The sequence below is a fragment of the Opisthocomus hoazin genome, chromosome 7 (genome assembly GCF_030867145.1).
Source record: "Opisthocomus hoazin isolate bOpiHoa1 chromosome 7, bOpiHoa1.hap1, whole genome shotgun sequence".
Lineage (NCBI taxonomy): Eukaryota > Metazoa > Chordata > Aves > Opisthocomiformes > Opisthocomidae > Opisthocomus > Opisthocomus hoazin.
The window spans coordinates 16887586-16914508 of NC_134420.1; the positions used below are offsets into that span (position 1 = coordinate 16887586).

The 26923-nt window shown below is 38.8% G+C and overlaps 1 protein-coding gene across 10 annotated transcripts in view; it reads right to left on the minus strand.

Moving 5' to 3' along the window:
- Positions 1-603: 603 nt before the first annotated feature.
- Positions 604-26923, minus strand: part of CHID1 (chitinase domain containing 1) — a 142390-nt gene continuing 116070 nt past the window's right edge. For 9 of the 10 annotated variants that reach the window (XM_075426886.1, XM_075426888.1, XM_075426887.1 and 6 more), the window contains exons 11-13: positions 10159-10239; positions 2979-3021; positions 605-884 (exon numbers count right to left, since the gene is read on the minus strand). In XM_075426886.1, the coding sequence (XP_075283001.1) occupies positions 786-884; positions 2979-3021; positions 10159-10239 (223 nt within the window). In that variant the 3' untranslated portion in view covers positions 605-785. Of the gene's footprint in view, positions 885-2978; positions 3022-10158; positions 10240-26923 lie in introns of all 10 variants that reach the window. The other variant, XM_075426895.1, reaches the window with a different exon arrangement.

A 26923-nucleotide genomic window follows, 5' to 3' on the forward strand; every position in this document is an offset into this window, starting at 1 on the left:
ACAGCCTTTGGTGCTAAACATTACAGTTCCCACAAACTAACCACTAATGTATCATGCACTAGTGCTAAATACTGTAAAGAGACACTAAGCAGAAGAAAGAAATCACAGAGCATCTCTTGTAACAAAAACGATTTAGAAATAAGTCATAAATTGAAATTACTGTGACTTTAAACTACTTCAGGAATTTACTACCATGAAAAACCAAACGGCTAACAGCTTATCTTGTCAGTGCTTGATTTTCTACCAGCTTAAAGGAAAGATACCTAACTGGTCTCCCCCCCCCCGACATTTTACGTTGACTTACCTTATGAGAAGACAGCAAGAAGTAGAGGGTCCAGCAGATATTAAATTTCCTGGTCATATTCTGATGGATTTATTTGTTCACTTACTTTAGTTATTACCAGCAATTGTTTGAGCGGTGTCCATCAAACTTTGATCAGATGGCATCAACTTGTACATTTTATTTCTTTTAGAAAACATTTCAGAAAGTATTTTTGACTGTAACACCATCCCAGCTATGTTGGTCTATTTTCAATGACTCTGAATTCAGGAGCTTTAAAAGAAATTTCTGGGGGTTATTTTCTCTGAATTTTATCAGATACCAACAATCATGTCTGTTTTGCAAATCAGAAAAGGTCCTTTATTGGGAAAAATGCAAGTTTAATACAGATATGATATATATAAATTACAAAAAGTTTTAAAAATCATCTCTCCAGGATACCCAAATTAATTGAAGGTGGAGTCTCAGTGAAGCAAATAAAGTCTTTCCCAGATCATCTCTTATTTTAAAGCAGGTCATAAAAATAGTCCAGGCCTTGTCCCAGTTCCCAGATGGATATTCCAGTGCCCAATTCTTTTGCAAGCTCTAAGCGCAGCTGGATGGACTAAGACAAAGACAGACAAAGCAGTCACCTTTTAGTCACAGACATTAGACACTCGATGCTACCATCTCTTCATGCCATTATCAAACTTTTAAAAATATCTGTTCTTGAACCAGATACTGAAAAACCTCATCTGTATTTCAAATAATCTCTGGTTAGCAAGCAATCATTCAGTAAGAGACAGTTAATTGCACCAGTTAATTCAGTGACCTACTGAAAGATAACCAGCTAAACAGACAAAATGCCGCAGAAACAAATCAGATTTATGAACTCTGCAAAAGACTATTCTAATTTAGGCTATCATTTCACAATGTACAGAAATTCTAACTCTTCCCAGAAATGTCTCAGGGCTAAAATAAGACTTTATCACTCAAGACAATAAGAACAACTTGTCAAATACCATCAAGATCTCTTACCTACCCTTGCCTTGTCCCACGACAGAGTCACAATTTTCATTATCATAATTCTATTTTACACAGATTCTGGGAGATTAATATTTAAAAGTATCCCTACCTGAGCTCCAGCCATTGATTTATAGTTAGTTTAGCTATTGGTTTACAAGGGAAGCAATGCCACAATTCATGTTCTGCACTTCCTTCAATTCAGACAATGAAAATAACTATTTTTCAATTTTTTACTTTTAGGTTTTCTTCCTTTGAAGTGTAGCACTGCAGTGTTTAAACTGCTTACACCAGGGATGTGTTTAAAGTTCATTTCCACAGAAAACAGAACAAAGTATCAAGGCATCACTAACAGATCCACTGGGCCTGGCATTCATGACAGCTTTTATTTAATCATGAACAAACCAATTTAGAGCAACTTGCCAGTGATAATAACATTAAAAAGGAGAAGAAACACACTTGTCATGAGGAAACAAAATTCAGTGTTTGCTGACCATCCTGATCACCATAATGTGAACAACTCTTTGATTTGCCCCAGCATACAAACCTCAAAATATTTCATTACAAGCTTGCTGAAATTGGAAAGAAAAACTGTTTCCGTAAATTCACCAACCACCACAGTTGAATATCTGCTAGAGAAGCAGTAACGAAAGAAATGTACAGGAATGAGTGTTCTTAACCTGGCTAGTACTGACAATAGCAGGGTGAAATCCTTCCACAATGCCAAAGAGAACGTAGCATAACAACATGCAGCGTGATCTACCTTTTCTCTGATAGGTTTGCAACAAAACTTCCTAACACCCTAAGACAGGTACTACCAGCAAGAATATAGTTAGACATGGTAATTAATATCCCATATGCGTTAGTACTTCCACCAATACTAGATTAATGTAGGGAAATATCCTTGTACTAACAGAGCTTAGGATAACAATGCTGTTCAGAGAAACAGAGCCTTGGATCATTTCACAGTAGTTTAACCATACAAAATGTCTCTGTTCTCGGTAAATATGATATACTTTCACTACAGAAGCAATTCCCGTCCAATATTAAAAGCCAGCAGAGGCTTAACATACCGCCTTTAGCTCAATTTGAGAAAATCTAAAGACAGCTTCCTTCGAACTAAGGCTGCAAGTAACCATTTTATCCTGTATTCTGGTATATTGCAGACTATTGTGTACACAGAGAACGTATGTCCTGCCAAAGGACTTTAGCAAGGCCAAATGCTTAAGTTTTCAAAACACTACAATACGTTCCACAGAAACAGAACTGAAGAAAACAGGGTGATGCAGGCTGACAGGGAGAATCAAGACCTCATTACAGAGGAAGGCAGAAGTTTCCCAAGCTTCCAGCCAACATGATCAGAAAGAAAATTTCTTCAGTCTCTTTTCTGACAATCAGCATGTCTGTTAGCACATGAACTGCGCACTCAAACAGATCCTCTCAGAGCACTGGTTTGCCCTGGTATGTCTTATCTCTAGACATGGCTAATCTTCAAAGATCCCAAATATTCATGAGACAGAAAAAACAATCATCGTACAGGCAGCTGAAGTTTTGAATCATAATGACACGAGGGTAAACTTCTTTTACACAATCCTAAACCCAGTTCAACATTTTCTGAAATGTCTCAATAATACAACAAGTCAAGTAAACATCTCTTTCCTTTTACAGCCCTCTCATGTGAAAAAGTGGCACCTACCTTCAGTGTTGGGTAGAAGACGGCATGTTTTCCTCCTTTATTTCTGCAAAACAGGAAAACCAAATCATTACACTAGCTTTGATAGATTCCCATAGTATTTTTAGCTGAGGTTAAAATTCAAAACCAGTTTTATTCCTTCTCACTAAAAGAAAAGACAGTGCTGAAGAAAACTACTGATTTTGTTTTGAAGAAGTTAACGCTATTAAAAATAAGATACACTAGTATGTTCAGCACATGAGCATTAATATGCCCATATCAAAGACAGAGACTACTTGCCATTTAGTAGCTTGTATCTTCGAGATTTCTTACCCAGTGTTCCTCCACTCTGGAATCTGAGGCACTCTGAAATCAGACACTTTGGCCATCAACTTCCATTAATTCCATATTTAAGCTCTGGCTACTCTAAACAGGGCCAAAATCTTGACTGCTTCTCTTCCTTTTCTACTGTAGATGCAAACATCACAGCACATAAATCCACATAAATCCAAAGTGGTGGGGAAAGAAAAGCTGTTAAGAGAAGGCACACAACCTATCTAACAGTCAAGTATGCCAGCGTGTCACTGTCCTGCAGGTATCCTTTACAGGAATATTCATCAGAAAGGTCCTCCTGAAAAACCATCCTGCTTAAATGGGCTTTGACAATGCTAGAAGCTGGGAAGTTACAAAGTTCAAAACATGACTGTATAGAGTCAAAGACCCGCTAGAGGAGTCTTTGCGTAGCAATTGCATCATGCCACAACTACAACAACAAAAATCCCTGGTTATCGAAACGATTCCTTAAAAGGCTTCAGGATAAGGCCTCTCAAACATCTAAAGAACAGAGCACAGTTTCCTAGTAACTAACACAGCCTGGGAAGAAATCAGGTAACTTTCATGATTTAGATGAAAGTCCCAAACGTCTTTGGGTGTAACACTTCATGGAAGAACTGGTTACAATGAAATACAATACAGACAGAGTCAGAAAAAATACTTATTTACTCCATACTAGTGGCCTTTAAGGAGGTCAACTCCAAAAGGAGGTGAAAAGGCTGACAGCAAAAATAGAGGATCCAAGAAGAGATCTCACAACAGAGGTGGTTTGATACTAGATCTAATAAACACACTGAGATACCTTGTTGCAATTGGATTATAAAACTATCAGATAGTAAAAGACAGTTGCACCTACTAAATGCGCATCTGAAAAAGATGAAGACACTTGGTTCTCAGATGCAAACTGTGAAAGATTTTTCTCAATTCCCCAAATTACTCTTTCAGGTTAAATTAAATGCTAGCAATATAACAAATACAGACAGGCTAAGTTGCACTGGGCGCAGATACTAAGGCTGCATTTTAAACCACTAATAATGAGAAGGATGAGTCACAAGTGGTCTCACAGCACCACTTTACCAGTTAGGCTAAAAGAAAATGCAGAGTGCATGGACCGACCAAGTAGGAATTGCTCCTAAAATCTCCCAACTTGCGTAAATACATACTAGTCTCTGCCTGCTACATGAAAATCATTAGCTGTGCTTTGCTTAAAGATTCATGATTTGATTTCTTAGCAACTGCAGACACAGAAGATTTCCAGGTGAGACACTTTACTCAGGCCTGGCTGCCATCCCCTTTATTTCAGGCCTGGCTGCCATCCCCATCCAATGTAAGTGAACCTTTGCAAACCAAAGTGGTAACCAAGAAACAGTTGCCTTAAATAACCCTCCCCTGCAGCTGGCTGAACCGCTGCAGACACGCTGAGCCATACAGCTGTCTGCCAAGCACAGTGCAGCAAGTGAAGTTTAGAGTGATTTTCAGATCCAGTATGCTTTATGCATCAAAAATTCCTCCAGGAAGCCCACAAACAAGAATCTCCAAAGACTGGCTTTCAAAGGTAACACTGGTAACAAAGGACACTTCAGTACAGGCTACAGCTTGCAGCGAGTGCCCAGACCCTTCTCCTGGAGCACCGGTGAGTGTCTGCTCAAGATGCAGGCAGGTTGAGGATCTGATACGTCAGGTGGCTGAGCTGCAGGAAACAGTTAGCAGCTTACGCAGTATCAGAGGAGCTGAGTTGGCGATAGATACATGATTCCAGAACCATGCTCCTGTGGAGACCACCACTGAGAAAGAGGCACCTTGGACCCTGGTGACCCGCAAAAGCAGGACTCCGCTCCAGCCTCCACCCTCCAGCATGACTACCAAAAACAAATACGAAGCTTTAACAACTATAGATACCCAGGAGCAAGATCTGCAAGAGAAATCTACGCCAGCAGCACACAGCGGGTACCGTAAAAAGAAACCACGGACACTTGTGGTGGGTGACTCCCTGTTAAGGGGCACTGAGGCGCCCATCTGCTGACCTGACAGGGAGGCACACGAGGTGTGCTGCCTTCGGGAGCTAACATCCAGGATGTGACTGAGGGGGTGCCACAACTTGTGAAGAGCACAGACTACTATCTGCTGTTACTCTTTCATGTAGGCACAAATGACACCGCAAGTTGGAACCTTGGCAGAATTAAGGAAAATTTCAAAGTCCTGGGGGTGAAAGCAAAAAGCTTTGGTGCCCAAGTTATCTTTTCCTCCATTTTACCAGTTGGAGGAAGGGGATCACCTAGAAACAGACGCATTATGAGTATCAACTCCTGGCTTCGTGGCTGGTGCCGACGTGAGGGTTTTGGTTTTTATGACAATAGGACTTTCTTCAATGACTATAACCTGCTAGAGAGGGATGGGATCCACCCATCTAGAAAAGGCAAGGGGATTTTTGGCAATAGGCTAGCCAACCTGGTGTGGAGGGCTTTAAACTGAAGGACTTGGGAGGTGGGGGGCAAAGTCACAATGCTCAAGCCATCCCATCTGGCTGGGGATTAAGAGTGGCTAATCAGAGCAGTGACAAATGTTCCTCAGCTGTGTCCCAAGCTGAGAAGCAAAACACCAACAACCTTAAGGGTGGGCATGGACATGGCAGATCCTTTCGCACCTCTCCAGGGAAACCAGCATGCTCGAGTTCCTCTCTGAAATGTCTGTACACCAATGCACTCAGCATGGGCAATAAGCAAGAAGAATTTGAGATCTGTGTGCGGTCACAAGGCCACGATCTCATTGGAATTACAGAGACATGGTGGGACAGCTCGCATGACTGGAATGCTGTCACGGATGGCTACAAGCTCTTTAGGAAAGACAGGCCAACAAGGAGAGGTGGGGGAGTTGCTCTGTATGTGAGGGAGCAATTGTAATGCACTGAGCTCTGCCTGGGGGCAGATGAAGAACGAGTGGAGATCTTATGGGTTAGAATTAAGGGACAGCCTCATATGGGTGACACTGTTGTGGATGTGTACTACAGGCCACATGACCAGGAAGAGGAAGTTGATGAGGCCTTCTACAGGCAGCTGAAAGCAGCCTCACAGTCACAGGCCCTGGTTCTCATGGGGGACTTCAACCATCCTGACATCAGCTGGGAAGACCACACAGCCAGGCACATGCAGTTCAGGAGGTTCCTACAGAGCATCGATGATAACTTTCTGATGCAAACGATGGAGGAGCCAAGAAGGAGAGGTGTGCTGCTGGACCTTGTACTGACGCACAAAGAGGGACTTGTTGAGTCTGTGCAGGTTGGAGGCAGCCTCGGCTGCAGTGACCATGAAATGGTGAACTTCAGGATCCTGCGTGGAGGAAGCAGGGCAATTAGTAGGATCAAAACCTTGGACTTCAGGAGAGCTAACTTTGGCCTCTTCAAGGAGCTACTTGGAGGAATCCCATGGGTCAGGGCTCTAGAAGGCAGAGGGGTCCAAGAGAGCTGGTTGCTCTTTAAACATCACTTCCTTCATGCTCAGGATCGGTGCATCCCCCTGAGCAAGAAATCTAGCAAAGGAGGCAGGAGACACACACATGGATGAGAAAGGACCTTGTAGCGGAGCTCAGAAGGAAGAGAAAGGTCTATGGAATGTGGAAAGAGGGACAGGCCATTTGGGAGGAGTACAGGAATGTTGTCAAAGCATGTAGGGATGCAACGAGGAAGGCTAAGATGCACCTGGCATTAAATCTGGCAAGGGATGTCAAAAACAAGAAGGGCTTCTTCAACTACATCAGCAGCAAATGGAAGATGAGAGAAAATGTGGGGCCATGTGCTGAACGAGGTGGGTGCCCTGGTGACAGAGGATACAGAGAAGGCTGAGTTACTGAATGACATCTTTGCTTCACTCTTCACTACGAAGGCCAGCCCTCAGAAATCTCAGGCCCTGCAGGTAAGAGAGAAAGTGTGGCAAAAGGATGATCTTCAAGGAGGATTGTGTGAGAGATTGCTTAAGCAATCTGGACACCCACAAATCCATGGGCCCCGATGGAATGCACCCGCGAGTGCTAAAGGAGCTGGCAGATGTCATTGCTGAGCCACTCTCCATCATCTTTGAAAGGTCTTGGAGGACAGGAGAGGTGCCCGAGGACTGGAGAAAAGCCACTGTCACTCCAGTCTTCAAAAAGGGCAAGAAGGAGGAGCCAGGGAACTACAGGCTGGTCAGCCTCACCTCCATTCCTGGAAAGGTGATGGAGCAGCTCATTCTGGAAGTCATCATTAAGCAAGTGGAGGAAAAGAGGCTTATCAGGAGTAGTCAACATGGATTCACCAAGGGGAAGTCATGCTTGACCAATCTGATAGCCTTCTATGATGGCATGACTGGCTGGGTAGGTGAGGGGAGAGCCATGGATGTTGTCTACCTTGACTTCAGAAAGGCTTTTGACACGGTCTCCCATAACATCCTCCTAGGGAAGCTCAGGAAGTGTGGGCTGGATGAGTGGTCGTTGAGGTGGATTGAGAACTGGTTGAATGGCAGAGCTCAGAGGGTTGTCATCGGCGGCGCTGAGTCTAATTGGAGGCCTGTAGCTGGTGGTGTCCCCCAGGGGTCCATACTTGGACCAGTCTTATTCAACCTCTTCAATGATCTGGATGAAGAGTTAGAGTGGACCCTCAGCAAGTTTGCTGACGACACAAAACTGGGAGGAGTGATGGATACACCAGAAGGCTGTGCTGCCATTCAGCGTGACCTGGACAGGCTGGAGAGTTGGGCAGAGAGGAACCTGATGAAATTCAACACGGGCAAGCGCAGGGTCCTGCACCTGGGGAGGAACAACCCCATGCACCAGTACAGGCTCGGGGTGGACCTGCTGGAGAGCAGCTCTGCAGAGAGGGACCTGGGTGTCCTGGGGGATGACCAGTTGACCATGAGCCAGCAGTGTGCCCTGGTTGCCAAGAAGGCTAATGGGATCCTGGGATGCATCAAGAGGATTGTGGCCAGCAGGTCGAGGGAGGTTCTCCTTCCCCTCTACTCTGCCCTAGTGAGGCCCCATCTGGAGTACTGTGTCCAGTTCTGGGCTCCCCAGTTCAAGAAAGATGAGGAGCTACTGGAGAGAGTCCAGCAGAAGGCTATGAGGATGGTGAGGGGACTGGAGCATCTCTTTACGAGGAAAGGCTGAGGGAGCTGGGCTTGTTCAGCCTGAAGAAGAGAAGGCTGCAAGGGGACCTAATAAATGCTTATAAATATCTGAAGGGTGGGTGTCAGGAGGATGGGGCCAAACTCTTTTCAGTGGTGCCCAGTGACAGGACAAGGGGCAACGGGTACAAACTGAAGCATAGGAAGTTCCGTCTGAACATGAGGAAGAACTTCTTCCCTCTGAGGGTGACGGAGCACTGGAACAGGCTGCCCAGGGAGGTTGTGGAGTCTCCTTCTCTGGAGATATTCAAGACCTGCCTGGACAAGTTCCTGTGCAGCCTGCTGTAGGTGACCCTGTTTCGGACCTCCACAAAGGTCCCTTCCAATCCCTACTATTCTGTGATTCTGTGATTCTGCATGGCAAATGATGTAGTACTACTGACAAGCTATGCCTTTCCCACATGTTCAGTTTGCAAGATGTTTAGGAAATGTTTTTCAGAAACAAATCCCAGAGGCATGCCATTTGAACAGAGCCCTCAGATTTACTCTTTTGAGAGCAAGTCATTGTCCAGTGGTCAGTGTGTCTCCAATTGGATTATACATTAAAGTTCAGTAAAACACAGCTTCTGATTTATTCCTCTTTAGTTAACATGAAAAACCTTGTAACTGTTTGGCACAACGTGATTTTGCAACCGGATACCAAAGAACTAAATATGAAGGCAAACAGATGCCAGTCCTTTCATACAAACAGAAAATAAATTAAAACACTGCTGACCAACACGGTCTTCCTTTTTTTCTGATGAGAAATACATGTTGCTGACAAGTTAGAAGAAAATTACAGGCTGAGAGAAACCTTGAAAATGAAACTAAAAATATAAAAGTAGCACATTTTTAGGTTTGGGTGATTCTTTACATGTAAAAATATTTAAAGGAAGAAAGTATTTTGGAAATAACAATGTAGTTCTGATTTTTTTTTCTTAAAGCACTGTAAAATGTGTTTTACTGTTGTTTTCAGTGATGTGTCTTCACATTATCGATGCACTGAGTAATATACAAGATGTTGTAGAGGTAGTTGGATTTTGTTTGTAAAATTTTACCAAATTTTTGTATTTGCATACAAAAGTAGTGAATTATCACTCAGGCTTAACAAGATGTTGCTGGTTTTTTTTTTAAATCTGTTTTAAACGGATTTTTCCTAGCATCAGGAATCCTTTTGTCATTTCACGGTGAAAAAGGAAGGACGGAGAAAGTTATTACCCTTACCTTCATGCTCTCAGTGCTTTTAAAAACGTTATCTGGAAGACACTTCATATTCTCATTACATTTCTCTACGGTACATTCCAATTAGTGGAAGTCTGTTGCCTGACCAATCTTATCACTAGGACTTGTAAAATCAGGGTTTTGTACCACAGATTTTTCTTAGAACTATTTTGGCCGAGTTATTGGTAATCAGCCAACAGCTCACAGAATTAATCTCCGAGCCTCTGATTAACTGACATGGAGCAGGTAACTTTGATGGATAACTTCCAACGATATCACTCATCAGAATTCTCTTCTAAGGATTGTTTTAGCTTATGTTATTTCATTAATCCTTCTCTGATTTACTTCTCTCGCCTGAAGCACTTTTTTATGCTGCAGTTCAGTGTTGACATACACATCATAAACAGCAGAATTTCCATTTGCTGAATTCAGTTGCATACTACAGTTAACTGGTAATTCATTGTGTACTGGGCCATGCCCGAAAATATTTGCAGCACGGTAAGTTAATAAATGTAACTCACTTTTTGTATTCAAAGTAGTGTTCAGCAATTTGTTCATCCCAGACGATTTTTGGTTTGTGCTCCTTCAAGGTTTCAATGTACCTACAAATTAAAAACATAGATATAGAATTAACTTTTCTAAAAAGCAGTTATGAAATTACATTGCAGACATTTCTGAAAAAAGCAGATTTACCAGGTTTAGATGTTGAACACTGTATCAAAAATATCTTCTTGCTGACAATTAATTTCCTTAGCCACTTTACAATTTTCCATGTTCACATTTTTATTTTTTAAAGCAATGAATTCATTAACGTTCATCAATTGACAAATCTATAAAGGCACATGAAGGCAGTGCTTCAATATTTCTACAGTCTGATTCCTATATGCCAAAGCACAGGAACTGAAATCATCCCTAGGCTGTACCTAATTGTGTCCTCTAAGGATAATCAATGCAATTCTTAATTATAAGCCACTGATATGTGATCAAAAAAGTTCTTCTATAAAATGGGCTTAGTTAATCTTCTAAAAATGAAATTATAAAGATCTTGTTTTCATGGAAAAAAGGTAGGTAACTGCAAATGAATTTTCTCCACCATTAGCTTTTTGGCATTATTTTCTTGCATGGACATTTGGAATGTGGAATGGCCTACCTCATACCTACCTGACATGAAGTGAGGACAGAATACTACTTGTACCCAAAAAACTGCATAGGGAACAGAGATGCTGTAAATTCATATTCTTGGCTAGCTCACAGTATCATCTCAGTGTAGAGACTATGTCTCCTTGTATCTGCATTTCTGACTGCACAACAGAAACAAAGCTGCTTGCTGCCTCATGTAAGAAGACCAGAAGATGGCAAGCTACTGCCAGTGACAGAAGCCACATGGGTGTCACAGAAATAAAAGAAGTCTCTATCACATGTTCCTGTTTCTCCTTTTCATCTTTTTAACATGCATCTTTGGCCAGCAAGAAGGCTGAACTTAACTCTGCTCATAAATTTCCTGAGTAAACATTAGGGGGTTTATTTAGCCACAGGCCAAGCACCATCAGTTTTATTTTCTCATGGGGGATTGTATCAGGAATTTGAATTCAAATTCCCATTATTGGTACTCTATCATGATTATACAAAGCTATCACAGGCAAATACGATGATAAAAAATTATTTTTCTATTTTTGCAAACCCTATCAAAAGCATCTCTTCCACAATATGCCTCATTCTTGCAATAATTTCTCTGCTCATGACAGGATTTGCATGGAGAAAGTTGCCTTTATTTTTAAATAGGAAATTTCCATCTCCTATGTAAAGGATGCTATAACTGACTTCCATCGGCCTCTATCCTGACTCCACCTCACGGCTAAAATTCCACCTCTCTCTACGCTTCAAAAAACAGAGAAAAAGTTTCTGTTTCTCAATTTGAAAAATATTTATTCTCTCCTTTGGTATTATCCTAAACGCAATTACAACATTCAGCATTCAGGGAATATCTTCTCTCTCTTGCTGTGGATTGCTCATTCATATATTGGTAAATTGTTGCCTACTTCTAGCAGCTTTAGAAAAGATTTTCATTTTGTATTTAAGTCAAATGAACCCAAGCCAGGTATGCTATTTAAGTATCTACATAAGCAAACACATGGCAGCAGCTATGGCACTCTTCCTCAATACACACATGCCTGAGAACAATGCACCTTTTCAAATAATGCAAGTTAAACCTGCCCATCCCTTTTTAAGACATACAAAATTTTAAGTTGCCACACTAGAGAAATATGCAAAGAGATCTAGTTTTGTATATTGAAAATTTAAGGATAGCTTTTAACACTTTGCCCCGTTCCAGACTAGCAACTTCAGTAATGACAGGAGACTACGCTCATGTAGAACATAGGACCAAGATGTTACAGTCCAGCAGACATGAATTACCAGCCAAGACATCCTGGCACACAGTTTTATTCCTGAACATATGACTTTAGATGAGAAATCCTAATTTCACTTGCTAATTATCCCAACACAATTAAAGAGTGTTCAACATACATAGGAACAAGCTTTAAAATTAGAAATGCAACTTGAAGAAATTATTATAGCCTATTATATATAAGGTATGTTATTATTTTAAAGCTGTTCAGGCATGTACCGCATTTAATGAGAATCCATCCCGACCAGGCACAGAGAATTTATTTCCCCTTCTCCTGCCTCTAGGCATTTATCACCGCAGTATGTAAGAACAAAAATGAGCAAGTTCTTCTTCAGATCATATCTATGGTGACGAGACTAGCTCCAAGCTTGAGTTAGGGAAAAAAGAAATATTAGGCCCCAAATCGTCACTAATATCCATTAATTTTGGAGGACCTACTTGAAACGTATTAACTTGTTTTTACATTGTCTCTATTATGGACAACAAAAATGCAAAGCGCAATGTTCAAAACACTAAGCTCCCATTTACTTGAACTGTTAACTGCATACTCAATACTTCTGAAAGTCAAATTTTACATTTTTCAGTCAGACAACAAGGCTGCTGTGAAGAATGAAAAATTTGCATGGATTATCAGGAACAGTAACAAAAGGCAGATGTCACCTGCATGCCCACCTTGCAAATACTTGTTCTTAAACAGAGAACTGCCATGCTGGTTCATTGAAACAGGCCTTGGCTTAACTTACCCAGAGCAACATTTTTGTTCCCCAGAACATTCCTTCTTGAAAATAGCTATACACAGCTAAAGTAGCAATTCAGTTGTCACAACCAGGCTTTGAAAGTTTAAGTTACAACCTAGTAAAAACATGGCCACATAATGCATAAGTGTTTGGAAACGATTTTAAGTCTGCCTGCCACCTTTCATACAAGACTTCAAATCTGCAGTGCTTTACTGCAATTTACTCCCATAACTCTGTCAAAAAAGGACACTTCTTGGTCTACAGAATCTGACTGTTATTCTCATGACTGATACTCCTGGTTACAAACCTACTGGGCAGGATTGGACTGAAACAAGCATTCTCTTCTACAGAATAAATGAGAAGCCAAAATGTACATATTACGGAGTACCTGTAAAGTCAGTCCTGCCAAAGATGAGTATCTACGAACAGCACTAATATGGCTACACTACACACTATTGCACTTTGCTGCACATTCAACTAACAAATAAAATATCCAGAAGAAAGGTTCTCAGGATTTTTGGCTGGTGTTCCTTTTCTAAGACACTTTTCTTCCAAAACATGAAAAACAGTACGGCCCTGGAATATGTTAAGGTAAAAACACGATCTGTAGTTCCCCTGAAGAAGGTATTTATCTTCATGGATAATGCCTTTTCACCAAGAATATAAAGAAACGAGTCTCTAGGATATCTTTTGCAACAAGAACATACATTCTAGGAAAACATACAGCTTCATAAATAATTTTTAGACTAGGATTTATTTAAGAAGGTTAACTTTTTTAAATCTCCGGTGCCTTGCTTTACTAGTCCTGAGTAGCTCTTCAACAAAAAAGCTTTAAAGAAAACGAAACCACTGCTGCGCACACATCCCATTTTGATGCTCTTTTCTAACACTTTACATTTTCTCCTCAGTTCTCACATGAACAAAACTCAGACTAGAAGCAACAGATCTCTAATCAGAAGGAAGGATCATTTGCTCCTGCTAAAGTGAATTGAGCTTATCTTCCACTACAGCAAACCTGAATGATTCAAAGGACGAAAAATACTATTCAGCTTGAAAATCTACACCACACATTTTAAGACTGCTTCAGTTACATTAGACTTAACTTAGTTATTAAATTCTGAACCCACCAGGAATTGCATCTCCATACCTGACCATCAACAGTGGCTATACACGACAACAGACGTTTTAGACTCAATTAGATAGGGTCCATCTTCCCCCTTTTCAGGGAGCCATACCTCTTAGTAAAAGTAGAAGAAATCACACAAAAGGCTGTATTCTAAAGCTAAAGAGTTTAGATCTCTGATGGAAAACAAATATACAGAAATAACTCCAAAACAGTTTTCACAGTAGTACTCCTAAGGACATTCTCTATCTTGGTACGTATCTTCCAAAGAGTACTGGTCTGTCTCCCCACTGCTCTGTGTACATCAGGACACTGTGTGAATGGGCAAACATCCATCTTTGAAACAAGATTTTTCAGAGGGTATATATATATCTATAACACCTGTAAGTCAAACTGCCTTTTATTTAACTTCAACTACCACGACACTTTCACATTTTAGCTGTTCAGACTTTTCTTAAACTATTTCCTTTTCGGTGGGAGAAAATGTCAAGAAACAATATAATCTGGAGACGTTTTTAAACTTTAAATTGAAAAGGTTTTAAAACTGAGAATTTTTTTTGCCTTCTCTGCTTTTTAGAAGATCAATTCTAAAGAATATCTGCAAAATTGCTGAGTATACTACAAGCTACTAAATAATTCAGCCATTAAACTAACAGTTTTGATAAAGGAAGCCTTCAATGGTAATAAATGAACACATAAAAGGAAGAAAACCTGAAAAAAAAAATAGAGATTTTGAGTTCTTACTTGATCCCTAAAATTTCAGCTTGCAAAAGGTAGAGATGTCTTGCAATTTAACAATCTTTAGATATTAGCCTTTAAAATTGTTTTGTGAGCATGCATAAATTCATGAAAAGCCTAGCTACAGAGTCACTAGTAGTGCAATATTTTATACGTGTCTGTGTGTATATATAGTATTATTCACTGTGCAGTAATAAAGGTCGGTAATAGACTGAACAGTAGAGTAAGCTTTTACCACACCGGTCCCATCAGGATCACTTAAGCACCTTTTTATTCATCTCTGCTTACCGTTCAATACTCAGCAACAGCATAATTACAATATATAAGTATAAACTTCCAACTTTAAAAGGTGGTGAAGTTGTATACCATTATATCTCTTTCTTGCACATTAAAGAATCTTGATTTTATTAATGAAAATCCCAGAAGTTCTTCCAAAAGCAAATAGGTTATCCAAGAAAAAGACAGGTAGTATGTATCTTCTAGAGAATCAAAAGAACACACTAACTAACAATAAAACCATTTTTACTCTGAAGATTCATGCATTTGAGTGGACAGCACAGTCTAGAAGCCTTACTTATTCTGTCTGCAGGGTATGTCACGCAAAAAAAGTTCTGAGTTCTGTTAAGATCTTTAGATTATTTTATGTACAACAACTTAAAACCAAATACAGTTTGCAGAGAGACATTAATCTGTTCACTTTGATTACTGTGGGGTGTCTTGGGTAAAGCTGTTAAAGTATCCAAGTAGCAGCCTAGAAATGGAAAATCTATAAGCAAGCATCATCTCTCTCTATTAATCTTCTCTGTGTTGTTGCCTACACCTTTGCTCTATCAGTTTTAGAAGTCAATAATAGTATTTTTACTAATTTAATATTAACAGGTTTCCAACAGAATAGTTTCTCTGTGGGTGTGCTGCTTTCAGTAAGTTTTATTAAGTCATTCTCACTGATTTCTCCACAATACTTCATCACTGACTTGATAGATGACACTTTTCGGTGGTTCCCCACCAACTTCACACAAACCTACTGACCTACCTCCTGCCATGATGCACAAGACAAGCCATGATACACTAGCCCAGTGAAAATAAGCAGAATCTCCACAACATTTCTACTGTTACTCTGGGCTCTTTGAAAGTGCACCTTGTTTAGCTTTCTCAAAGTAATTCAGAAACAATAATACTCTAGTGAACACACCTGCAGAGAGGTGGCCCAGCATTCTTGTTTTATAGAACTCTGGAGACAGAAGACGATGTCAGGCTTTTCAGAAGTGTCCTCTTCTTGCTCTTCTCTCAGGCAAGTGACAAGCATTAAAACCTTTCAGTGCCTTACCAAGGCTACAAAGAAAGCACGAACATCACAGCATTTCTGTGTGTACAGGTTTACATGTTAACAGTGCCCTTTATTCTCATTTAACTTCACAGAGGTTTTATAAAGAAAAAGTCCCATCTGAGAGTGTACGTAAAGGTATGCCAGCAAATTAGCCTAGAGAACTGTGCATACAGCTGAAAGTACTCTAGTACATACTAATTTTTCTCAATATAACCAAAATGGAGGTTCTTTACAGAAAAGAAAACAAAGTTATAGTAAGATATTGATCAAAGAATAGAAGTAATCGCACATGGCAGAAAAAGGTGTGAATATTTCTATGTTTAAGGTTTTGACTGAAACTGACAGATATGAGAGGAACATATGAAAATCTCCTTAAAGAAAACAGGATCTTTACTTCTAAGCAAATAAATATTTCTCAGACAATGGAGACATGACTAGATTGAGGCAGAAGGTTTGCATATCTGTTTGTATACCTTTAATAACACACTGCTCCATCTTGTTATGCAATGATACAGATTTTTTTTTTGTTCTTCTATTTTCGAAGACAACTGGGGCTACAAAATGTGAACTTTTATTTCCAGTGCAAATTATTTATGATAACTGTTTACTAAGTTGCTTTTTGTTCACATGCATCAACTTTGCGCATTATCTATCAGAAATCTTTGTTGCTCTTGACCATTGCCAAGTCACAACTTCCTAGCTAAAGTATCAGACAATCTTTTTGCTTGTATTTGCTCAGTTAGACATAGATTTTTATTTCCAATTCATCCAATCTAACACATAACAGGTCACTATTTATAGCGGGGTTTGGTTTTGGCAGCTTTTGCTCTCTTGACAGAATGAGTTTGTTGCCTTTAAAAGCCTGCAGTATCTTCTGGACTTCTCTTTCTGCTCTGGCCAAAAGGCACCCTCCTGTCAGGCAGAAGACAAGCTAACGGTAGAATAGTTTACTGTGCTAGAACAAAAAGCAGGATTCAGGCAAGCTCATAGGAGCAAAAAAGCACAAGAGAACTGAATAAAATGAAGCATACCGTTACAGACTAGCTCAAGTGACTAGCCTATTTAGTCACACTAAAAAATAGTTCAGTTTGACTATGAGATAGAAGCTAGAGGTTCCACAGGCAAAAGATTATTTTTTAAATTATTATTTTTAATGCACTCTGTATCTTGGTCAATCTGAAGTCTTTGATAAAAACACATCTTTGTTTGGTCTTGATTGCCTTTGCATACACTTTAAAAAATGTGACTAATCAACAGAAATGTGATGTTGTCTTCGGTATTCATAACAGAATTAATACCAAATAGGCATGCTACTGAGTAAACAAAGAGTAACAATACTCTCTCTCAGATTAGGAAACAGGTTACCTCAAGGTTAACATTTTTTCTGACTTATTTCTGTTATGAACTATACCAGACAGAACTGTCCCTATGTGCTTGCTTCTAAGCAAGAATATTCCTTCACCTCCCAGTCTGAAACTGAAATTAAGTAGAAAAAAGAAAAATAGCAGATGTGTAAAACAATCTAATATAAATCATGTAATAATTTAAAAGTTGATACGTAGTAAATGCTCCCCTCTCTCACACTTCCTATTTCATAATTAAAAATGTTTTCATTAGCCATCACAACTGTCTCTGCTATACATCAGGGGCAACTTGAAAAGCCTCATTTAAAGCAGATTGTCAGACTATGTTTTGCAGCTCTAAAATGCATCACACTGTGAAAACAGATTTTCCTTGAAATTCATACCATCCACTATCACCAACACAAACCAGAGATATATTAAATCTAATATAAAATCTACAGGACACACTAATGGCCATCATCCCTAAAAAGAATAAGAAAATCCTTTCCCTCAATTATTAAAAAACATTGCACTGCAGAGGTTCACTGGTCCACATGGCTTGACAAAATTACCATTATTTATACAAACACACTTAGAGTACTGCATACTGTCTCTGTTGACAACCAAGTTGATTCACCTTTTCTATATTGTCTAAATCTTACAACATAGTCTGTTTATACAATGTAGGAAAGTGGCAGTTCAAGTGTTTGATTGTACTAGCACAGTATAGTTGTTGCGAGTATGGCTGATCAAAAGCCAAGTGCTATTTTGTGAGATATTTAACATCTACATGCATACAAATTGTCCTCAATAGAGTTGTAAACATATTGTTACATTACTAATGAAAAGACAATTTCAACAAAATACGTAGATGTGTCAACAGCAGTACTTATACCACTGTATGTCAAATCATATAATCTGCACTTAGTTATTAAAATACAGTATTAATTTTATACTTTATTTTAAAATCAATGTAATATTTCAACTATTTGTTATGATACTAGGAAAAAGTAGGAGAAAAATATCTCATTTTTACTAAGTCTAGTCACAAAAGTATTAGGGTAAAAAAAGCATGAAGGAGAACACTCAGCGAAAAAGACTTAGTCAATACAGTATCTAAATTTCTTGCAGGATTTAAAATTTAAGTAGAACTTCCCCATTCTGAAAAAAAAAGAAAATCACAGGTGTTTTTTTTTTAATAACTTGCCTCATTAGGTGTCTGTATAGATATATACCTGGGGTTTCTTTACTCTTCCTTCTCTGGATAGCATTTGTAATCTGGATTTTTTGTGGCATATGGAAAAAAAAGGACAGAATGTGGAGGTCTGCATCAAACTGAAATTGTTCCAGACACCTCCATGTAGTAACTGCACTGGGAAAAAACTCTTCTTTTTAGGACAAGCCTCAGACTACCAATGCTGATTCAGAATGTTTATACCAGAATATGCTACAGTGTAACGCCAGAATTTATCTGAGTAGTAAAAGTATTGCTTAGTCCTACCATACTAAGCTATTTTCCACCACGATCCTGGATAAGAATCATCTTAACACCAAACATTTTAACATATGAATTTCCACTAGAGGCTAGCAGTGGCAAATGAAAGGTTAAATAAATTAAATTGGATAATAAATAAATAATGGTGCTATCAAAATTAAATATACATGATGTATAAATTACGTAATAAGCATCTACTATGTGAAACAGAAGAAGCTTAGTCACATAAGTGTTATCCTTAAGAATTCTGAAATGCTTAAAAGTGCTGCCAGGCTTCTAAGAGAATGACTATGTCTAAAGGAGAATTGAAAATACTTATTGTTGAGAAGCCAGTAGGTGATTTTTCCCTCAGTCAGGGTCAAACCACCACACTGACATTACTGCAGCTTAATGTCCATCCTTCACAGAAGAAACACAGGTCCTAATAAATTCTTTTCAGGCAATGCACAATCATGTAACAGTAGAAGTATTAGTCCTTCCTAGGTCGTATACCATAAAAGCCTAAATTTCGTTCCATTGGCTTACTACAGAATCTGAGACAAGACATAGTCTCTCTGCTTAAAACTACTTCTCAACATGATGAAAACTAATGCTTGTTTATCCCTATACAGGGTTGTTTCAAGAATCAGCAGGTTCATCCTAAAAATGAAATCTTTGAAGATAAACCTGCTAGTTTTAGGGTACATTTTCTGAAATGTTTAAGTAACGCTCAATTGAGGTTGAAGCGTTTTCAAATATTTTACTCTAAGTACAATACTGTGCTCCATTCTTCCAAGAACTGACACAATAGGCAATGCATATGAAAAAGTGAGGCTGTATATCTTTGGATGTAAGGCTGAACAAAGTTCAGGTACACTAATATATCTCCTGTTGAGCTTCAGCTGTAAATAACAAAAACTGAAACTATGCTAGTTCTGTTGCATGTTAGATCGGGTTAGTTAGTGTATTTACATACCTCATATAAGCTTTACACAATTTCCTCTTGCACAAAATGTACAAATCAGCTATACTCTTACAGTGCTACACAGATTAGCTATGAAAACTGTGCCATACTGGATTTGAAACCTGGTCAGATTCAGATGATCTTGATTCAGTGCATAGGAGACGACATTTGATCCACTCTAGCTATGAAAATGAAGGTTGAGTGCAGTCATCTACTTTCATATTGCTAATTCTTCCATGCCTACTTCATTATAAAAGGCAGATGTAAAAAACAATTTATTTTCCATCCTTGCCTAAAAGGTCTGCTGATCTTAATGCCATAACATCACTACTAACTCTTTCAGGTGCTTCTTGCATCTCTCTTCAACCATTCGTGAATGAAAACCATCCCAATACAAACACAAAATCAATAGCAACATCACTCACCAGATTTCACAACCACAAAAGCCAGCAGGAACTCCTTTTCCTCACCCTGCACAAGGAAAGGAGCAGTGCAGGTCTTCTTCCATGCCCCCACCTCAGCCCTGTCTGACCTGAGGTCTGAGGTACTGGAGGACAGCCTTTGTGGTTGCCAGGAGGCCTGTGCCAGGTAGGTGCTCAAGCCCATTGCTTCCACAGAGTCGCTAAGAGGCCCTGGCTGAGACACATGGGCAGGGGCCAAGTCGCCTGCAGGGCATGGTTATGGAAAGGTTACATTTGGTAGCAAAGGAGAATGAAAGGGAACGTACATGGGTGCAAGCAGCAGAAGGCACCAAGGATGGGAGAAGGATGCTGTGACTGAAGGGGAAGATCTGCCAACAGCGTAGCTCCCAGATGACCTTCTCTAGTCAGGCAGAACACAACACTTGCAGGATGCAGGAGTCTGGGTATGTCAAACTGACCCAGCTCAGCAACAGCCATAGGAAGGAAATGCTAGCTCTGTTCTCTCTCCAGAAACAGGAGAAATCATTTAGGCCAGACAGAAGCAGTGTTGTCCGCAAGGAACCAGAACTTCAGGTGATGAACAAAACTAACTACAGTAGGAGATCGTAGCCTGAGAAGATTGGCCATTATTTGGATCCATCTGCTTCAGAAGATGCTGACAATGAGACACAGATCTTCACTTCAAAGTAACCTCAGAAGAGTGTTCAGATTCCTTAGTTGACAATCATGTCAGGCCTACAATTTCCACCAACAGTATCTGTGCCTGCTCCTCCCTGGACTAGCGGGTTTTCAGTAAAACATGACCTGTGAAAGCAAAGTTGATACAAAATGCTAAACCACAGAAGTGATCCAGTTAACAGCCCTCTCCCTTCAAAGCAGTGGGAATATCCACATCCCTCAAATCTCTTGAAGGCAGCCTTTACTACTGTGGCCCTGCACTTCGGCATATAAGACATGCCTCATTTTTAAACTGTAATAACAGCAGTCCAAGAAGCAAGATGGCAGCATTCACAACTGCCTTGTGCAGCTCCGCTGCAGATCCTTGAGATCCCAAGTATCCTGCTGAATGCAACAAATCAAATGCCTTTAAGAATGGCCTTAACGTCAGCCCAGCAAACAAATTCATGGTATCATTTCCACCACACGGGATACTGCCATACTCCCAGCTATCAGAGCCCTAGGATTGTAATTTTCAATGCTGCTATGACAAACAAAAGGACAAAATATCCACCATTTACTTGTACCTATTTCTGTTCACTTGAGAAGTATGTAACAAATGCTTTCAAAATGCAAGAATACTTTTTAAAATAATTGTACTTAAGTAATTCCTTAAAAAAAAATTCAATTCCGTAAAAGCAACTGTGATAAACTATCTAAAAGAAGCTATTAAATTACAGGGTTGCTCAAGTGTTATGCATCTTACTGCACCACTCTAGTTTGCTGATAAATGTTACTCATGGTCTCCTAAAACTAATGCATTCAAAACCTACTTCAGGTTACGTTCCTAAATGGAAGCATATAGTAGTATTCTCTGACTTTTAGAGGTAGCAAAGACCAAAACCCAGCAAGTTTTGCTCTTACATCTGAGGTTAATCTGCCAAATTCTCCTAGCTGACAAATCTGACTAAAATGGGACTTCCAGGTTATCACATACATATTTTTTGAAAAATTTCAGGGACCTTTTGTTCCAATTTTTACTTTAATAAGCTGGCATATCAATTAAATTTTGGTATTTAAACCTAGCTCTCGCAAAGCAGAAAAATGTTTCAAAGCTACTCCATGTCTTTTAACTATCACCTGTCATGTCTCAAGCTCAGTCTTGAAGACCTGAACATCAAACATTTTCTATAAGATAAAAGAAACACAGTTGAGGGATAGTTTTTTGGCACGAAGTAGTTTTAGATATGCAGTAATATTTTTAAATGACCAAGTGCAATACAACAGATAGATAGTTTTACCTTCATATGAAAGAAATCATAAATTCACCCCCTGACAGGGAGGACTGTAACTAAAGAAGGCAACTATACAAAAGGAAAATCTATGGCAGATCAGTAAACTCTACAAAACTCCAGTGTCCTATGAAGCTATGAACAATATACTCCTTTCCTTCTTTTGGGACCAAGTTAAGTGAAGAATGAAGATCATTTCTGATGACTTTTGACTTCATTTTTCATACTTGGCAGAGGGATTTTTCTCCTCTCAGTTGACTATGTTTTAGTCACAGTTATATAGATTTATTCTGGATTTACATCAATAGAACTAATAAAAGACTTTCAGCCTTTTTTTTTAAAGATAGATGCTGACAAATTCATGCAAATGACTTTTAATCTCATAAATAATGCAGATCTCAGAGGATTAGTGCATTTTTAACATGCCTTAGAACAATCTGGAAGGCATATAATTCCTCCATTTTTGGCACGACTTGAATCGAGGATGGGCTATGAAGTAATAAACTATATTTTATCCAACGAGCGTAGAGATTTATGCCCTTTGAAGAAACTATCTTCATCAGGGCAGTTAAGTAAATACTTGAGAACATGGCTTTTAAATCTCTTGATAGTTAGTTAAACTAATACATATTCACGTGGCAGTGCTCAGTTTTAGAGAAAAGCCTGGCACTTTTCACTTTTCATCATTAAAAAATAGCAGAATATCTTCTGTATCTTTGCTATAATTCTGACAAATATTTGTATATTTTTATTTGTTTAGTTTCTGCTGAACAAACATATCTGTGCCAGCTGCTAAAATTTGTTAAGGTTAAGACTAAATTTTAAAGCAAAATCCAATATGCATATGTTTATTCAAAATGCCTTCCAAAGGAACTGTTACTTAAATCAAATGGCAACACTAGGAGTGCAAATCAAGGGACAAAATGATGGCCACCACATTTTTTTCCCTTTAAATTAACTGGAAATTTCAAAATGCAATACTATTTTACCTTAAACAGGTATGTATATAATTTTTTTAATCTTTAAATTAAACAGCACTACTTTTTGCATTAACCATAACTACAACCCTCTATGAGGTATACAGCACTCTGTACACAAAGGATCTTTTGTTTGCTGAAGAAATTGTTGATTTAGAGGAACAGTGTAAAGAGGAATTACACTCACAGCATACACGGGATCTGTGTACATTCTAAAATTTTGTTAACATCTGGGGAAGTCAGAAAATAAATTCTTTTGCTGTGTTTTCGTGACAGAATTTTGCTTTTTGCAATTATTTGAGCAAATTCAGACAGCAAGTGTTCCCAGTACGGTGCTAAAGGTAAACCAGCAGGGCATTTATGTATGTGAAGTTGTTTCATATGCAAATATATTAAATTGCAATAACACTTTCAAAATATTATCACTTTGCATTCCCTACACAAGTCATCCAACACACGGAGTAATCACCAGTACAGCTGTGTAATTAATAGAAGAATAATGTCCTTTAAACACTTACCAATTGTAAATTGTAACAAGTTAAATATTAATAAACACTATGATATGCATGTAACAGAAGGCAAATCCAGAAAGCCCAATGCAAAACTAAAGAGCAAAAAATCCTGCAAGGCATCAATTACTAAAAGCATAGTGAAACAGAGACTTGTGGAATGAAGAAACAATGTCTTTTTTTTAAAAAAAGCACAATTTAGAAACAACTGTTGAGAAAAAAATGTTATAATTTTCCTTTTTTTCTTCTGATTTCATCAGTGAATATTGCTTTTTTCAAAGGCTCAAGAAAAGCATTTGATTATTTTCATTAAAAAAATTGATTCCATTGAATTAAGTCTGGCAAGATAACTGTATAGGTTCATTGCCACAAATATGTCAGGTTTTCTACCTTAAGGCAGGCCTGAGGGGAGAAGTAAAGCTTTACTTTTCATTGCAAAGAGCCATTTCAAAACCATACGGCAGAGATGCCACCTGGGAATAACTCCCTGTGCCCTACATACCTAACTATCACAAGCTCCTGCCGAAGACGTAGACACAGAGATGAGGTATGAATGACCTTGTTAAATAAAGAAAACGTAAAAAGAGGATGACAGTAAAGTTAGAAGATGAAGAGAAAAAGATGGGACTGTCAACTGTAAAACCGCAAAGCCCTACAATGCAAAAACATTAATAACATGGACAACAGTGCTTAGATTAGATTTAAATTCCAACTGAAAGACTTACTGACCTATGTTTGGGATTAGTAAGGCTTTTTATGGCTATTATTTTAATTGTGCTTACTTTTACATAAGGTGGAGGGCTGCAGTCTGTTCCTCTTTTATTTTCCATTACAGCTATCGCAATAAACCTCAGTACCGCTCTACACATACTGTAGTCTGCAACATAGCTATTGCACCACTTCAGAAGCTCTTTTATTTCAATCCCCTGCCCCCCGCCGATGGCACAGTTTTCTCTTTAAGCAAAGAACTATTACTGCCAGATGACGGATTCTGTACTCAGCATCAAAAAATGATTGGTGAATCAAATCCAGAAGTCCTGAAGAGAAATTAAAATCACCTCCTCAGACCACAAAAAAAATGCAGGTTCTTGGCTTCTCAGTAAGCTCTGATTCCATAACTAGCATCAGTTGAACTAGTTTTTCTGACTGATTATGGCACTTGCTGTCTTGAAATCCGAAATATTATGTTGTGAGTAATCTTTTCCCCCCAGAGCTCTACATTTGTGGATTATGATGACTGCTGTCTTTGATCAAATGCTCAGAAAGTTTCCATGCAGAGGACCAAACTAGGAAAAACACAAGAACCTCCAGCAACACACGACTGACAGCCAAAATACAGAGAAACACACTGAAAAGGCCAAAAAGGAGTTTATTGAGCCATTTGTCTATGTGGCTATCACATCAGTGAAGGTCTAAATACATCATATGTGTTAAAGGTTTCTTAATCTGACAAGAAGAGACAAAAGGAAAAAAAAGAGTGCGGCCAAGAGTTAATGTTTATCCATTAATGTTTCTAAGCAACAAACAGCAATTCAAATATGTTGGATACTTTTTTTAGATCCTGGGGAACGAAGAGACCTATATTAGATGTATTAATTTATTTACACGAAATATATTCCAATTACAAGTAGTTTCTGACCCTTTCTGGCCCCATGGCCATTGCAAGAACCTCTTTAATTACTTGCCTCTTTTGCAGTAATACACAATTAAGCAGTACTAATTATTTGACAAAAGATATTTCAAGTATGGAAGAGGTCAACCAGTTGCTACAACAACATAATTTAATGAACCTGACTGGCAGGTATTACAGATTGTCCTCCCATGATAAAACAGTTTTGAACTGCACCCCCACTTTCAAATCTATCATCTTTATTGCAATTTGTATCTGCAAAAAAATAATAACATATTGAATAGAAGAGTGCTGAAAGAATTCATAACACCATCAAACTGTCACAGCATTTCACACTTCAGGATGATGCATAAACATTCGGCAATTAAACAGAGGTGGGAAGGCTACTGATTAAAATAAAGAATCTATTTGGAAACAAGTTCTTCCTCTGAAAGACAGAAGTCTGGGATAATGTTATAAATTAAGCTAGACAAAAGCAATACCAATCCAGTCAGTAATTTGGGTGATTCTTAAAAATAAAACAGTGACTCCTCTACAAAGACAGCAACTAAATATGCCATGATGTATAAATATTTCTTCAGAAATATTGCAATAGCATTAGCAGATGCTGCTATATTCCTTGTACAGCCCTATCCAACTGGACATCAGGTCTGGGAACATTGAGTATATGAAGTAAGTTGTTCGGGATAGATGTAGGTAATCATTAATGCAAACAAAACAATAGACAAAAGAGAATGATGGAGCGTGGTTTCGTGTAGCGAACTGAGAAAACTAACCATAATGAATATGTATAAATAAAATAAATATACATATTTTTGGTCTACATAAACCACATTAAAAAGGTATGAGGTATGCACATTCGGTAGAATTATCCCCCGTGCATCCAGCACTGCAATAAAAAATGCCCGCCTTTTAACACTACATTGGTGTTATGAGGTTTTATTCCCAGATTTTCAGTGACAGTGGGACATTTAATCACTCTCATTATTGGGGTGTGACAACACAGCAGTACTAAGATCAGTCTTCCCAGTCATCAGCACATTATTCTATAACTCTGAAGTTCAGTTGAGCCAATAACTGAGACTGGGAATTATTTTTGGTTAAAATTCCAAAACAGAATCCCAGTTTAGAACGTTTAACAGAAAAGAAAAACTAAATCTAACAAATTATCTGCTTGTACTGTGCTACCTTCCATCCGCTTTTCAAAGACATTAGGAATAGGTTAAATATCTCACAAAAAAGGCAAAAATTGTAAGGCACCTAACGTAATGCTTGATGGTAAGACACTTCATAGTTATAGAGCTTTTCAGTTTTTCTTTGGCCACAAATAGTCAACAAGAGAATCTCTAAAATCAGCATTCAAGAAAAAGCTAGCAGTTGTTGATCAAGTCTTTCATAGCTGGAGTTGAACAGTAAAGGGTTCTGGTTTAGCGCACTTTCACAGCAGAGAGAAGGAAGTCTGATCCTCAGCAAGCCTCCCAGATGATGCAAAATATAACTGGACAGCAAGAGCCTTCTTACAGAACCTCAAAGTGGCCCCCAAGACATTGATTATTCACTGAATGTCAAACTCAGCTTTAATTCACTAACAGAATGTTAAATACACCAAAGAAAATGCTAATGAGTGACATTATGGCATTGGCTGTCCCGGTGAGGCATGTGAGCAAAGAGAATTAGGTAATTTGT